We start from the raw sequence: 15,164 nt of genomic DNA, 5'->3' as shown, positions 1-15,164 counted from the left end.
CTATATCCTAACCTGAACCCTTAGACTACAATCCCAACAAGAGCCATCATATTTTTTCTTTTTCCTGGAATGGTGAAAGTGTTGCATCAACATATTTTTTTAATGTAAATTAGTTCACCTCTATGTATCTGTGGGGCATACTTACCGAGGTATAGAGGTATCCATCGCTATTCATGGCCAGGTATAACCCTGTCTTTGCCCCCTGGATTGCCACAATCCGCAGTCCCACTGGAATTAAGTTGAACTGTGCTAAATTGGGGGAATAAAGTAGCAGAGATAAGACACGACAAAGAGAGAGAGAGCTTGAGAAAGTCAGAGAAGGTTGTGAAATCAAACTGCAACACAGTCTGCTCATCTTCACTATAAGGCTGCAGTGTCACTGCAGCAGGCTATATCTCCCTTTAAGCCCAAATAGTGTGACCTCGCAGAGTTTATGTTGATGTTAACAGAACACCATGTCACCTTCACTATGCTTCACACTGCCTATAAAACCTGGACTTTAATAGAGATGTCCTGGCACACCAAGCTTATGGCAAAAACAGTACAGTGTTGGGTTGGTTTAACTGCTGTGGTCCTGTAAATAAAAATTCAACCCAAACCCTCAAAAGTGGGTTATTAAATAGTGTTGAAAGAATGTCACATTACAGTCTTAAGAGAGGACCATGTTTGAGTCTGGATCGTCAAATAGGAAAATACAGAGAAATTATAAAGAAAGCACGGCTGGGGACCCAAATTCAAATTTTTAAAGGTCACGATGAGCATTCATGTCATCTTAATGGTGCCAGTGTGTCACCAAGAAGCACTTGAAAGACATGCAGCAGCTTTGATTTTTGCGATGTATAAACTTCAAATACTCGGTTGCAGAACCATTTGGACACAGTATCAGTGATTTTATCAGTACAAGATTTCTACATTTAAGCATCTATATATTAAATTGCTGAAGTTTGACAGGTGGTTTGGCATTATGTTCCTCCTCATTTAGGGATAAAAACAGTACACAATGGAGAAATTTGAGAGATAAGCTGACAAAAACCAAGTTTAATTTTTGCTCCTCAGCCTCACCCTCTGCTGTTTCTCTGTTTAGCTCATCGTGTACATTACAAGAGAATCTTTCACAGTTGCTGATTTGGCTCTCAATCAGGAATTAAGATGTTAAATATTTGAGCTGTGTGACGGTAACGTCTGCAGGTGTAGCCTGCATTTGATACAGTCTGACATATATCCATTTCCTTTAGCTCTGTTACAAACGAGACTGTGAATAATTTGATCACAATTACACAACACCACCAGAAGCAAATACATGGAGGCTATAGACAGAAACAGACACTCACAAAATGAGCTGCTTTCATCCCTTGTGCTGTCCATTGTGCCGTCAGGCTGCATCTGTAGGTAGTATCCATGCTGGCTGTATAGCCGAGTAACAATGCCCTTCAGCTGTGGCTCTGCAAAGGAACACAGGAAACAACATTGTGTTAGACAGGAGCCTCTGCTAGAGAAGGAGAGCAGACATTTACTGACTTACACAACCTGGAAAAAGAAACGGTCAGACAAATATGTCATTAAAAAGACATCAAGGGTCCCACTGTGTGAAACAACTATTGGATGGTTTGCATAAAAAAAAAAAAATTACAGGCATTCAAAGTCCCCAATTATTACATCCCTGTCCCATGATGAGCAGGGCATATGCACTAGATAGCTAGCAGTTATGATTTATCATTGTCTTAATCTTGAAATGTGGAAATGCTAACATGGCACCATAAAAAGACAACATTACAAAACAACGTAGTATTATGCCTGATTAACATCAGCTAGCTTGTCAACATACTGACTGTGGAGTTTAGTGTTAAAGTGGATGTAGAGCTGGTCTCAATAGGAGAAAAAAATAAGAAATATTACACTCAAAAACAAAGAGTTACACTTTAAGTATTTCATCATAATTTCTCCATATTAAATTAATTGTCAAAGGTACATTTCTGCTTCACAAAGGGGGAAAAGAACCTGAGCCATCTTGAGTCAAGTGAGAGAGTTGGTCTCCTGCTAAATAAAAAATAAAAAATCATTGGGATTGGGGGGTGGAGGAGGGGATGGAGGGTGAATAGAGAGGTTGAATGTTTCATGAGTAAAGTCTCTGCAGTCTACTTTGCCTTCATTTAAGATACAGATTTTTTTCAGGAAGCTTTCAGACGTCACCAGTCCCTCCCCAACTATAAAACAAACCCCTTTCTGTGCATTGTGAAAGTTGTGTCCTAAGCTTTTACGTCTATCACTGAAGTTTATGAAATCCGCTGCAGTCTGGAGTCTCTAACAGTCACGGCTGTCTCTCACCTATAATCCCTTTGAACCTGTGCACTTCAAGAGCCCAAATTATGCCCTTTTTGGGGTTCATATATTTAATCCATGTACCTTCTAAAGTATGTTCACAATAGCTAAAAGGGTCTGTTTTCATGTACTGCACCGGCTCGCTTCTGACTCTCTCTCTAAGGCTCTGAAGTGCCCACGTTCAGGGTCCCCACGTGTGCCAAGTCTGATCTGATTGGTCGGCCTGTCGGCTCTGCCGTAATTGGTCAGTTGCTCAGCACAGTTCTTGGAAATATCCCGCCTCTTTCACCATATTGGGAATGCAGCCACTGGCTCCGTCCGAGGGAAACATTAACATTAGCACCTTAGCATTACTGTGCTACCGCAGGCTACGGCATATCGTGGGCGTGCTACAGAAGTTAACGGGCGTGCAACATGAGCTGCTGGGCTTACCACAACGAACCAATGGGCTCAGATCAGTGATCTCACACTGACAATGACGTCACACTGACAAATTTTTATCAAGGGGGGCTAGAACTGAGCGTTACGTGCGGCTAATGCTACAGCTAACAGGAGCACGTAAGAGAAGCTGTGTTTCCGTGGATTTTGAATTTTTGCGCATAGATGTGCCTAAACATGCACAGTAGACTTGGAAAACACACTAAAGAGCATATAAAACCAGAAAAAGCAGAATATGGGACCTTTAAAGATCTGCGTTGATGTTTTCAATTCAAGGACCAAATCATTGGTAGGGACAATTCAGTGGTATAGCTGTGTAGGATATGCATGTTCAGCGGTGCAACATAAGAAACACAAACACGTCTTCCTCTCCTCTTTGTTGTTTGGCAGTGCGTTTTCTGGTGCACTGGATTGATAACTATACAATGCCAACACTTTAGCGTCCTACAGCCATAAATACAGTTAGGAAACATTGATTCAAGGGAGATCATCATAGAAAACACATTTTCAAACTGGGTTAAAAGTATTTTCAAAGTGGCTACATTCTTCAGAAAAGGGGTACTGTATGATATTTTGATAATTCATTGATATTTTAGAGTGGGTGTTAACATTGTTGGGGGACAATTTTGATATTCTAAAATGAGAAACATATTGAAAAGGAGTTACATTATTGACTTTTTAAACGTGTTACCTTGTTGACAAAATAGGGAAGTTGTTATGGACAGTTAAAGCAGGTTAATTTAAAAACAAAAACCTGATACATTATAAAGCTTTTATTTAATTGTATTGGTTATTGAAAAAAAGTCATACAATTAATATTTATTAAAGTGGTTATGTTAGATGTTAAAATGGGTACAGTATTTGAAAAGAGAAGCTTCATTATTGAACATAGGAGAAGCATTATTGATATTTTCATTATTATAAAAGTAGGTTCATTATTCATGTTTTAAAGTGTGTACATCGTGATAAAACGGGGATGCATGGTGAATATTGAAAGTGATAATTGATTGTAAAAAAAGGGGGTTCATCCTTGATACTCAAAAGCCGATAGATTATTGATATTTCAAAGTGGGTATTTGTGGGGGAAAAGGGGGTACATTATTGATAAGAAAGTGGGTGTGCTATTGAAAAAAGTTTGAGAACCACTCAGTTGACCAATGCAGCTTTTATGAGAGACATGAAACATAGATGAAGAATCCTCTGGAGGACCGAGGGCCACGTGGGAGATCCCCCTCTGCCAAACTTCACCCATGTCCTCACACACACTCTTAGGGGAGGGACCTGGGGCACTGCGCAATCTGCCTGCCTTCTTGGGAGCAGCGCAGGGAGCAGGAAAGTGGCAGCAGATGTGTTCTGTAGGACAATTTCCCAAAGGAAGTGTGCCAGGGTGGAGGCATCAGTGAAACTGTGACCTACTCCCATTGCACTACATCCTCTTTGTTTCAAAGCTGCTTGTCAAAACATTTCATGATCTCAAATCCTGCATTTCTTTTTCCCCTTTTCCATGTCATAGCCTTTGAGTTATGTACGCTTTCATCCCACCTAATAACTTCATACATCATCCAATCAGAGCAGGGAAGCCGTTCATTATTCCTCCCCACAGATGTGAAACAGAGAGATGAGAGGAGGTGGTGGGGGTGGGTGGGGGGGGGAGATAAAGGAAAATGGGAGGATCAGTGCGGGAAGAAGTGAGCAGAGGGGACAACAAGGGAACACAGTGAATGAGATGACACTGTCATTTCATTAAGACTGACGGCTGTATGTGATCGAGAAAAGCACATTTAGGCAGAAATTCAATAGACAGCTTGTGCAATATGGCTGCAATCACTACTCCCATGCTTGGTGTCAGGGGCACTAAAACTAATGTCTCACTTAGCAGCGCTGGCTCCAAACTTCATGGTTCTCATCCTCCAACACCAACGCACAATAAAGTCTGATCCAGTGTGATGAAACAACACTCCCAGCAAAAACCATAACCGTTGTATTTTACTGCAGCCGCATTACAGATTCATAGATAATAAAACAAAAGCCGGACCTATTGCCATGCAAATACTGCAACTTTGGGCCATTCAGACACAAAGTCATATTTCTGCTGTGCTCTACAAGTCAGTGTACCTTCATTGTATACATCTGGTCATAAAGAGAGTGCACTGGGACTGTAATATGAAGTTTTTGGAGGAGTTATAGACATTCATAAAACGGAGGGAAAAGTCATTAAGTGGCTATATGAAGGATTTATAACCTTCAATATGTTATACATCACTGTAATCTAACTGTTAATTGTTAAATCAGAAGCAGTAAAAAAAACAGGCCTTTTTTTTCTAATTAATAACAACATTTATTTTTGCTGAGAAATTCCATTATTTCTTTCCTCTAAACCTGCCAAAAATATTAGAAAATTCTGCATCATTTTATGAAAATTAAGGCACATTACTCCCACCCCCAGTATGTAAACAGTATACAGAAAACAACCGCAAACATTCTGGACAATATGGAGTAGTAACGACCAAGAGTCAACTAAATACACACACATAGTAGAATTGCTACTCTAGCCAGTAGCCAATTTTTAATCCTGTCCGGTTGTGATCGATGATCTCTCAAATCTGATTTTCTAACAATTCTCAGATTAACACACACAACCTGAGAGTTTCATGCTATGCGCACAGCGACTCAAATACTAATGTGACACACACACACACACACACACACACACACACACACACACACACACACACACACACACACACACACACACACACACATTACAATGTCTGCTCGCTCTGCCCTACCCGCTCCAGTTTGCTGTGACAGACACATACACTTGTACTGAAAATAGGGATGAAGCGGTGAACCGGTGGTACTATTAAACAGGGTTTAAAGTGTCACAGTTTATTAATTGACAAGGCTCCACTACACCGGGTGTTTCTTTTCTCACCACTAGAAAAGGGGCCGATACATTACGTGACTCTGGTGGTGCACCAGCATTATGTGCCGTGCCTATCAAGAGACGGGCTATGCTACATTAGCTTAACTATGGCAGAGGGACACAGCAACTAGTCTTTGTATCCACTGATGAAACAAATGTATTCAGCAACGGGGGGTACACAAGTAATGTTCGAGATTACGGAGCCCCTGTCTTCAAAGCCTACCGTTACAAAATTGTGGCTACTTTGTCAAACATAAATAAAAATAAAATACATAATAATTACTGAGTGATATTATGATATTGTTTTATATTTTTATGTTATAAGGACAGGACACTGAAGATAGCAGACTTGCGGGGCATTATCAATCCACTCAACACTTTTGACTTTTTAAATGGTTAATAACTTTCATATTGTTTTCTAGTCTGCTGACTACTCAAAGTGCTTTTACACCGCCTGTCACACCTACCTATTCACACACTGATGGAAGAGTAAAGTGAAGTGTCGCTCAGTATTAGCCAATCACATTTATACGCTGCGGATGAGGCAAACAACTTAGGTTAAAGTGTCTTGCCCGAGGTCATATCGGACATGTAACTGCATGAGCTAGTGATCGTACCCCCAACCTTCCAGGTGAGAGATGACCAACTCTACAACTGACCCACAGCTTCCCCATTCCAAAATACAAATGACCCTGATGTACTTTGAATGAAGAACTTTTCATGGATTATACTTTCACAGAGTGGTTAGAGTGCTACTACACCTGGCATACATTTGATCACATGGAGCTAGATTTAACCAATCAAACCGCTTTAATACATCTTTGTTGAAGCAATAGAATAGAAAGTTTATTTTTAAAGCACATTTCATCACATGTAAGCTCAAAGTGCTGAATGACTGAATGTCAAGGAATCAACAATCAAAGTCTTTGTTGCAGCCCTACCTCAGTTAAGCGTAAACTTATGCTGCTGTTGTTCAGCGGTTTGTGTACATTGTAATGAAGGCGTTACAGACACTGTGCTGCCTTTTTTATGGGGTTTGAAATCAAATGCTTTTTCTCCTATTTTTTCTTCAGGATAAAGTAGCGAACATCTGTAAAAACAGGCACCGGTTCAATAGGGTGATAACGTTACCATTTTTAATTACCGTAAAATCCGGAATATAAATCGCACCGGTATATAAGACTGTTTTGAAGGTGTAAAAAGTTTAAACTGTTTTCCTGCATGACGATTTATGTTGTGTTCAGCGTGTGCATTTTCTGTGCAGCTGTGTCGCTCTTTTAGTTCCGTCTGTTTTCACTTTGTGGAGTTTGCGGCGCTCCTGCTAGCTACAGTACGGTAGTTGAGCTCTCAGCCTGCAGGGATAGTTGTGAAGCACGGACTCCTAACTTAAGAGTCGCGCTGCTCGACTTCACTGGTCACTCTTTAACTTTAATACAGGAATCTTTCAATCAAAAGAGAACTCCACAAGGTTTATTTACGGAACAATACACCACTGTTTCTGTAAATGCATGATTATGACCTCGTGAGGGAGAAAAGATGTGAAAAAAGTCGCGCAGCCGGACTGGTCTGTGTTGCCTTCTTTTCCAGCACAGTGTGCACTGAGCTTTCAATACATAATGAATGGGGATGGGGTTTTTAATTGCATCAGGTCGCAGTTAGTGACTGCTGCGCCTGCTGTAATGACGGCGCGTGTTTCAGTATTTTATACTGGTGTATTGGTTGCACAGGTGTATAAGACGCAGCCAACTTTTAAGACAAAAAAATAGGTATTAAAAGTGCATCTTATACACCGGTTTTTACGGTAACTAACACCAATTTTAGCTTTAAGTTATTTGTTAAAATTCTTTTTGCTTTTTTTTTTTTCAGATATTTCCCGTCTCTTGTTGAATTCCGAGACTCTTTTTTTGGCTCTAATAGTCGAGCACTACGAGGCTTTTAACAACATGCAAATGAACAAAACTCTGCATAATCACAACACTGACTCCACTCAGTGTCATCAAACAGCAGAGATGCTCTACATCCCCATGCGTATTCTGCCAACTGCTCCCCTCTCACTGTCTTGACAGCATCTGTGTCTGCATAATTACACACTCACTCACACACACACACACACACACACACACACACACACACATACACACTCTCTCTGACTCTGTTGTTGTTAATGTTGCAGTACATTGGCATCAGGAGTGATAACATCAACTTTTCCTCAAATATGTCATACTGTTGCGATAGTAGCACCCATTTCATTAAAATACAAAGTAAAATGGAGTACATTACACAGAAAATGAACACACATCAGTGTTAACGATAGAAAATATACGTTTATTCTATAAAAAATTCCTAGAACTGAAAATCTTTACCCGTATGTTTCCTCCTCCTAACGTTGCTTTCTATTGTCATGTAGAATTCTGTATTCCAGATGCTTAAAAGTTTCCCGCTTATGATGTCTTCCTATATCGAACTGAACTGAGCGCAGCTTTTTTCAGCATTTTGATTGGCTTCAGGGGATACATTAATGGGGCACTTGAGAGATCTTGTGGAGCACTTCAAGAAAGTTGGGGAACTTGCCAGAAAATTATCAAGAATAATCAAAATTGAAGCAGCAGTTGCAGAAATTCCAGTTTGAAAACACTGCATCCTGTTTCTGCAACCACATAAATTCTTTAATTAGACTTTCCTTGGTCCCTAAAATCCAACTTAACAGAAACCAAACTGCTTCAGTTTGCAACACAGGCCTTCTGTTAACAATTGAATCTATTAAAACATGAGGACACTATCAGGGTTATTTTGGATCACCTAGGAGTAATTTCACTGTGTAAATATGCTTGAGTGACCCTTTTTAAAATGTAAAGGTTTGTGTCCCAAACACAGTTGAGTGAGCATAGATTACCCAAGCACGCCATCTTCCTCTCCTCTTCATGAGCCCTGCAGAAGTAACTGGACTGACAGTGACACACTGTGACAGCAGTCCACCTACATCTGCTTGGATTAGCACGGCACACACAGTTGTTTACATGAGCAAAAGCCTGTGTTTGTATCATGAGGGTGTGTAGTGTGCACGTGTAGTCTCCACTGCTCAACAGGGGTAAACAGAGAAGAAGATAATTCGGAAAGCCACTGACTCAAAGGTCATGTTTGGTGCTATATGTTAGGGTACGCTTGTATTCAAACAGTACGAGCATATTTTATGTGGCAGGGGGCCAAAAGTTAACATACTTTGATAAACCATAAGCCAAACAAACCTCATGCTTGAAGTGAATCACCTTGGTGGTGGTGGAAAGCAACATTTCCTACATAAAGACAAACCTGAGTGGGACACCCAATTATATTTCTTAACCATTAGAGAGATGTGTCTGCTGGAAGGTCCCTCCTGCAATGACGTCTCTTGTTAAAAGTGAAGCTCCTTATGCCACCAATTCAATATATATATATATATATTGCTGTGGATGATTTGCTGCACTCTCAGTTTAGGTTGATCATTGCAATAGGCTGAGCCATAAACAATGACACAATAGACGAACACACACGCAGATCAGCTGTTGTGAAAACAGAATAACAAGTGAAACATTTCAAATCCAGAGTAATGTTATGTGCGTCTTAAAAAGTATACAGAGGCTGAATAATATCTGAGCAAGAAACACAGAGTTGTTAAGTATAAGCCACTATGTGTGTATGGAGTGGAGAGGTGCAGGTGTGGGTGTGTGTGTAGTGTGTGCCATATCGTATCGTTCACGATAATACCAGTAAAATAAAATTTGGATTTAAAAAAATAAAAATAAAAAAAAAATCTTGATAATGGCAACATCCAACACTGCTTTACATAGTGACGTCAGATCGTTATGCACAGCAAAAAGCATGGCGGAAAAAGTGAAAGTACCGGCTCCGCGGTGGGTGAGTTATTTCTTAAAAAGGGGAGTGACTTCAGTAGTTTGGAAATGGTTTGGTTACAACAGATCAGTTGTACAAAGGGGGATTTACCACCTCAAACCTAAATACTTGAAGGAGGACAATAACACTGTTTCTTCAATTTTAGGATATTGAAATTAATAAAAGAAAATTCATATTTTCTATATATTTTTCAGTATTTTGTCATATCGTAAATAATATTGTTATTGTGACAATACCCAGAAATATTGATATTCTTAGGGCCATATTTCCCACCCCTAGTGTATAGATAAGAGAGAACGGAGAGGAAGTAAGATGAGCAGATCAAAGTTGTTTGTGACTCACACAAAAAAACATTAGGAGAATAAAGCCCAATTAAAGAATATACAATCCTTTTGGTTACATAAAATCCAACCTAATAAAGATTAGTTGCGACCCCCCCTCCCCGCCCACCAGCACCACTGGCCACCTCCTAGGTTCAGCGTCATTCAGTGGGAAACGCTCGAAAGTATGCAAACATTCACTCTAGTCCTGTACTTACTTTTATTGTACCTGAGTAATTCAATTTTGTGTCTCTTACTTTCCTCCATTCCATTCCATTTTCATTGATGTTGTCTTTTATTTTATACAGAGAGCGGAAGAGGAAAAGAAATGAGGGGAAGAAAGAGACTGGATGATAGGCAGAAAAGGGAGACGGTTAGAAGCGATCCAGATGCTGCTCCATGTGGACTCTTTCTCCATCCATCTATCGGGTAAGCCATTCAGGAAAGTTTCATCTGACTCTTATTGTTGGGTCAACTGCAGACTATTTTCTCATTTAATTGACCTTTTCCTCTGACAATTTGAAAGTGACAGTAATATGGTTTACTTATTAAAGTTGTCTCTTTGAGTCTGAAATCCAAAGGTCTTTCAAAAGAACCCTGGTGGAGTGAACTTCATGTGGCACAACAAAATTAGATTAAGACCCTCCTGATTGGTTGAAGAGAAAGCTGTGGTTAGAGACAAGCTTATTTTAATGATAGGACATTAAAACAATGTTTGTATATTGAAAACAAATGTCTATCTTTAACTCAGATGAACTAGCTTACTTTTGAAGCCCATGCAAAGTGTTTTTTTGTGAACAAAGTTTTACATTATTCTCCGGTTTTCTGTGATCAACTGCATCAAGCATGACCAGGGACTCACTCGACGACGAAGCCCCAGTCCTCAAAACACGTCGGAAAAACATTGCAGTGCCAAACACATCCGACTTGAGGTAGCATCTGTGAGATCCCCACCCAGCACTACACACCGAGGTAAAGCATAACAACTGAGTGACATAATGGTAATGGTAAGGTGCTTGATGAAACATTGAGTTGGTCTGGAAAACAAACATAAAGGTGTCACATATGGTCAATAGGGGTAACAGTTAGTATAATGTATAGAGTTTAGTATAACATAAGCAGTAGTAACGCTGCACATCGTCTGTAGAGGACAAACGAGACTTCTGAAGGGCATCAGTCACAGACTGTTTAACATTTCTTCCTCCTGTCTGTATCGAGTAAACGCTCAGCATTGTCGGTTATAATTACAGACAGATATACCAAACACTAACATAACTCCAGGAGCTTGTAGACTTGTACACTCTGGACCAGCACGATGCCATAGATTGAATCAATAACCATCAATGTATTAATTACACTCGCAGAGAAATGTTCTCAATTTATTTCTATCATTTCTACAAAAACTTCATATAACAAGAACAATAACAGGATGTTCTCATGTCACATGTAAGACGAGATTGATTATTTCAAATGGATAATAAAAAAGGGCACGTATGAGACGAAGTAACAACAGTAACAACCTTTCAGTTTATACATTATTCAAAACATTTGAAATTAACTGTTTTTTTCTGTATAAAAAGGCAGCGTGTTCATATTTCCAAAGACTGTCCATGTGATATTGTACATTAGTGACGTTATGAAAGTCATTCATGTATAATAATCGTGATAATCGTGAAACCGACATTGTGTCTCAGACTATAATGGTAACATCAAACTCTGTAATTGTATAATCCCTGGTGAGATGCATCCCTGTCCTGTCGTTAAATGAACACCAGGGATCGAACTTGTTACTTCAGGGTGAGCACACCTGCATCTGCCTTGCAAAAATGTCACTAGCTGGGCCAGAGACCTACTCCTGCCCCCCCCCTCCCCCCCCCCCCCCCCCTCCCCCCCCCCCCCCCCCCCACTGTCCTGGGTATTTCCCATGGAGAGGACGTGTGTACCTGCATTCATCACTCGGGGGACACACGTGAGCTTGAGTGACAGAAAACACTCACCAATCCAGGTCAGTGGAGTGTGGGTCACAGAGAGTTCCCTGTCTGTTTATGTACATCAGCAGCACAGGGGATGTCAGCACATCAGACAACACATTGATTCATCAGCAGGCCCATTTCCAAGTGACCTCTCCACACATGAGCGCCAATAGGACTTGATCGATTGAAGTAATTGCAGGGGAACAGAAAATGTATTGAGGGAGAATCTGAAGGGATAGTACTTGATGTATAGGTTTAAGTTAAACGTTCATCAGCTAATATTTAATCGCACATTATTGCATGCAGTTGATATGTGACTAGTGTGTATCATATTCCATCTCTCCTCCTCTACGTTTCCTCGTGTCTCTCCGTGCATTTCTGGTAAGGGGGCTAAGACGCAAGTGAGGGATTTAAGTGATTGCAACTGAAGAGACTTTGGATTTGCCCTTTGTATCTTTTGGATACAGCGAGACAGTTTTCACCTCGACGGGAACATTGTCACGTTTTATATCACGTGATGACACGAGGTCTCGTCACACTCGTTTTTGTTAAAGAGTCCCTTAAAGTCTCATTTCTTAAAAAAAAGGAAAAAAAGCCTTAAACTTTTCCAACTTCAATGGCATCATTATGAGGTTATATCTTGACAAATATTGATCTTGACGGGGAAAAAAAATCATAATTACTTTTTTTTTTTTCCCCACGACGTCCTGCTTTAAACAAAAGGAGGAAATGTGTTTTTAGAGACTTGATCTATCGCTGTAGAGCCTCGTGAAGCGTCTGTGTGATAACGACATCAGCTAATCCTCGCTCAGCTTCAACAGCTGATTGTTTCTAAACAAATGTGTACTGTGTTGATAGGCGTTGTTAAGTATAAGTATATAAACTCCTTGACATGGCGGGTCCAGAACTACTTCCCGATTCGACCAGGGAGCAACAAGCAATGAGCAAGGAGGCATCATTTAAGAGACATGTGATGAACCCAGAGAGGCAGACCTGTAGCCATAATGTCTTAAAAACACGCCTCGTCTCGTTCTCGTGACTGATCAGTGGCAGTTCTGGTGTTTTATTTATCGCTCAGTTTTGTAGAAAACATTCACGTTCTTCCCAGGCTGCACAATCAATTATTTATTGTAGGAAGAGGGCGTGTACCTCACGTGCGAGCAGAAAACTGTGGACTTGTTATTCTTTCATAATTATCCATCATTTCTAACGTTTGTCATCGTTGATGCATTATTGAAACACCTTACTGAGATATTTGTATTCTCTAGCCCTGATTCTATGCAACTGTTTAAGTAAGAATAATTACATTACATTAGAGTGAACTTACGGGGGTTTCCCAGTTGGTTTCCGATGACATAAAATTTGAAAGAGAATACTTTATTTAAATGTTCAAGGTTAACAGATTATTAAGTAAGTGGTATATGATTTTTGTTAAAGCAAGACGGAGTCATAAGAGCATTTTGTTTGTTCGATTGGGTTTGCCTCTAATCCCAGCAGTTACCGCTGCGTTGTCTACACAGGGATGCCCCTCATCAATTTACATTCTGCGCTGATAATCATTTTGAAAATCACCTGGGGGAGACTGGTGCCTAGTGTTATAGCACAGCCATTCACACCGCAATTATGTGTGTGTCTGTATAAATGAGGTCAATGCACATAAGAACCCAAGGTAATCACTTCATGCATCATGGCTGCCATCAAGGACACTTAAACCCTTCTCTGCGATGTAATTGCTCTGCAGAATAAGTAGTGGTTGAGGTTTATCGCTAATCAGGCTAGTGTATGGCTCGGTGTTGGTTATCATTACACTAATGTATTTATCGGGCTTGATTTGAGCTCAGTGTGTGTCGCTGGCTGATCTCCCTGTAGCCGAGCTCCTCTTGATAAGGTTGAAGGTAATTACTTGGGGGGGCCTGCGTGACTGAGCAGCCAAGGGCATTTCCTCTTCTGCTCTGACCGAACCGAACAACAGGGGTTTTCCTCAGCTTATATTTGCAGGACTCCCTGACTCTCGCCTCTTTCCTCATCACTTTCAGCTGCTCTCTATCTCTATATATACATACACCTCTCCCTCATATTCTTCATGCATGCATACAGTACACGAGTGTTTGCATGCATGCATGCACACATGAGCATGTGTACTGCATATATGCAAGAAATAGGAAGTACGTCTCTTGTGTTATGTTTGATTCCGTTTCTAATAAAAGGAGAACATGGTTCCTCCTTTTTTTTTTCTCTCTTGCTTTTTCTAAACTGGGCCATGAGCTCTACAGTGCTGCTAGTAATTATCAACCTTGTGGGAAGATAGAGGGGGAGAGAAGGAGAGGAGCGTGAGAGGAATGAAGTCGTGAAAGATAGTTAACAATATGTCTGAGGTATGTCCAGAAATAAAAGGAGGAAGGATAGCAGGAAGCGGGAGAAAAGGGCAGTGATGGAGTGAAGGAGCGATACATAGATACTGAGTGTGACATGCGTGAGAGGGAGGGAGAGGAGGTTAGACAGGATAGACAGGTTGAAAAAGGAGGTTGTAGAGGAGGAAGAAGGATAAAGGCAGGACTTGGGGGGGGGGGGGGGGGGGGGGGGGGTGAGGTTAAAGAAGGAAGAGGAAAGAATGAGGTGTATTACAACACCGGCAACTCCAGCATTGGCCTCTTGATTTAATTCAAGACTTCATAAATCATTTCACGTGACAGTGGCAGCAGTTCACATAAGTGACACAGAGTTGTTGCAGCTTATTAATGGTGCTGACAAGACCGTGTCAAACACGGGCAGAAGCAAATAGGGCTCATGCTGCTTCCCTGACACACATTCAATATTCACATATGTGCTTCATTAGCATTATGTCAGGAACATATCAGTGACAGCACGGGATTCACATGCTGCATAATGCGGCCTCACTGCTTCATAGCAACTTATAGCGGTGCACGGTGCAGTGTAATTTCAGTCCTTTTCTGTACCTTATATTCAAAACAGTTGTGTTAGTGGATTTTCCAAACGTTCCTTACTTTGTGTAGGTCCAATGTGGCTCTAGTAGACTGACAGAGTATGAGCCAATCTGAGAGAATTCAAAAGTATTAACTGTATCTCAACAAGGCGGCAGTATAAGCAAGGTAGTCATGTTGGACTGTCAAGCATTCACAATTATTCATTTTTTTGCAGCCACAAGCATTGCCTCTGCCTTAACATGTCCTCTACTGCCAACAATGACAGCAAGTCATCTTCCAGAAGAATACCGCTATGTCCTGTACGCCTAACAAAAGGGCTGCCAGCGTCTCCTGTGGGACGACTTTGCTACAG

The 15,164-nt window shown here is 40.7% G+C and overlaps 1 protein-coding gene across 1 annotated transcript in view; it reads right to left on the bottom strand.

Annotated features, from left to right (window-relative positions):
* fgf11b (fibroblast growth factor 11b) overlaps positions 1 to 15,164 on the bottom strand; it is a 52,367-nt gene that overhangs the window by 22,578 nt on the left and 14,625 nt on the right. The window contains exons 2-3 of the mRNA XM_020630277.2: positions 1,332 to 1,442; positions 146 to 249 (exon numbers count right to left, since the gene is read on the bottom strand). Coding sequence (XP_020485933.1) covers positions 146 to 249; positions 1,332 to 1,442 — 215 coding nt within the window. The remainder of the gene's footprint in view (positions 1 to 145; positions 250 to 1,331; positions 1,443 to 15,164) is intronic.

Source organism: Labrus bergylta, chromosome 14, assembly GCF_963930695.1.
Source record: "Labrus bergylta chromosome 14, fLabBer1.1, whole genome shotgun sequence".
Taxonomy (NCBI): domain Eukaryota; kingdom Metazoa; phylum Chordata; class Actinopteri; order Labriformes; family Labridae; genus Labrus; species Labrus bergylta.
The sequence above is the reverse complement of the archived record's forward strand: the minus strand, read 5'-3'. Positions and strand labels throughout refer to the sequence as shown.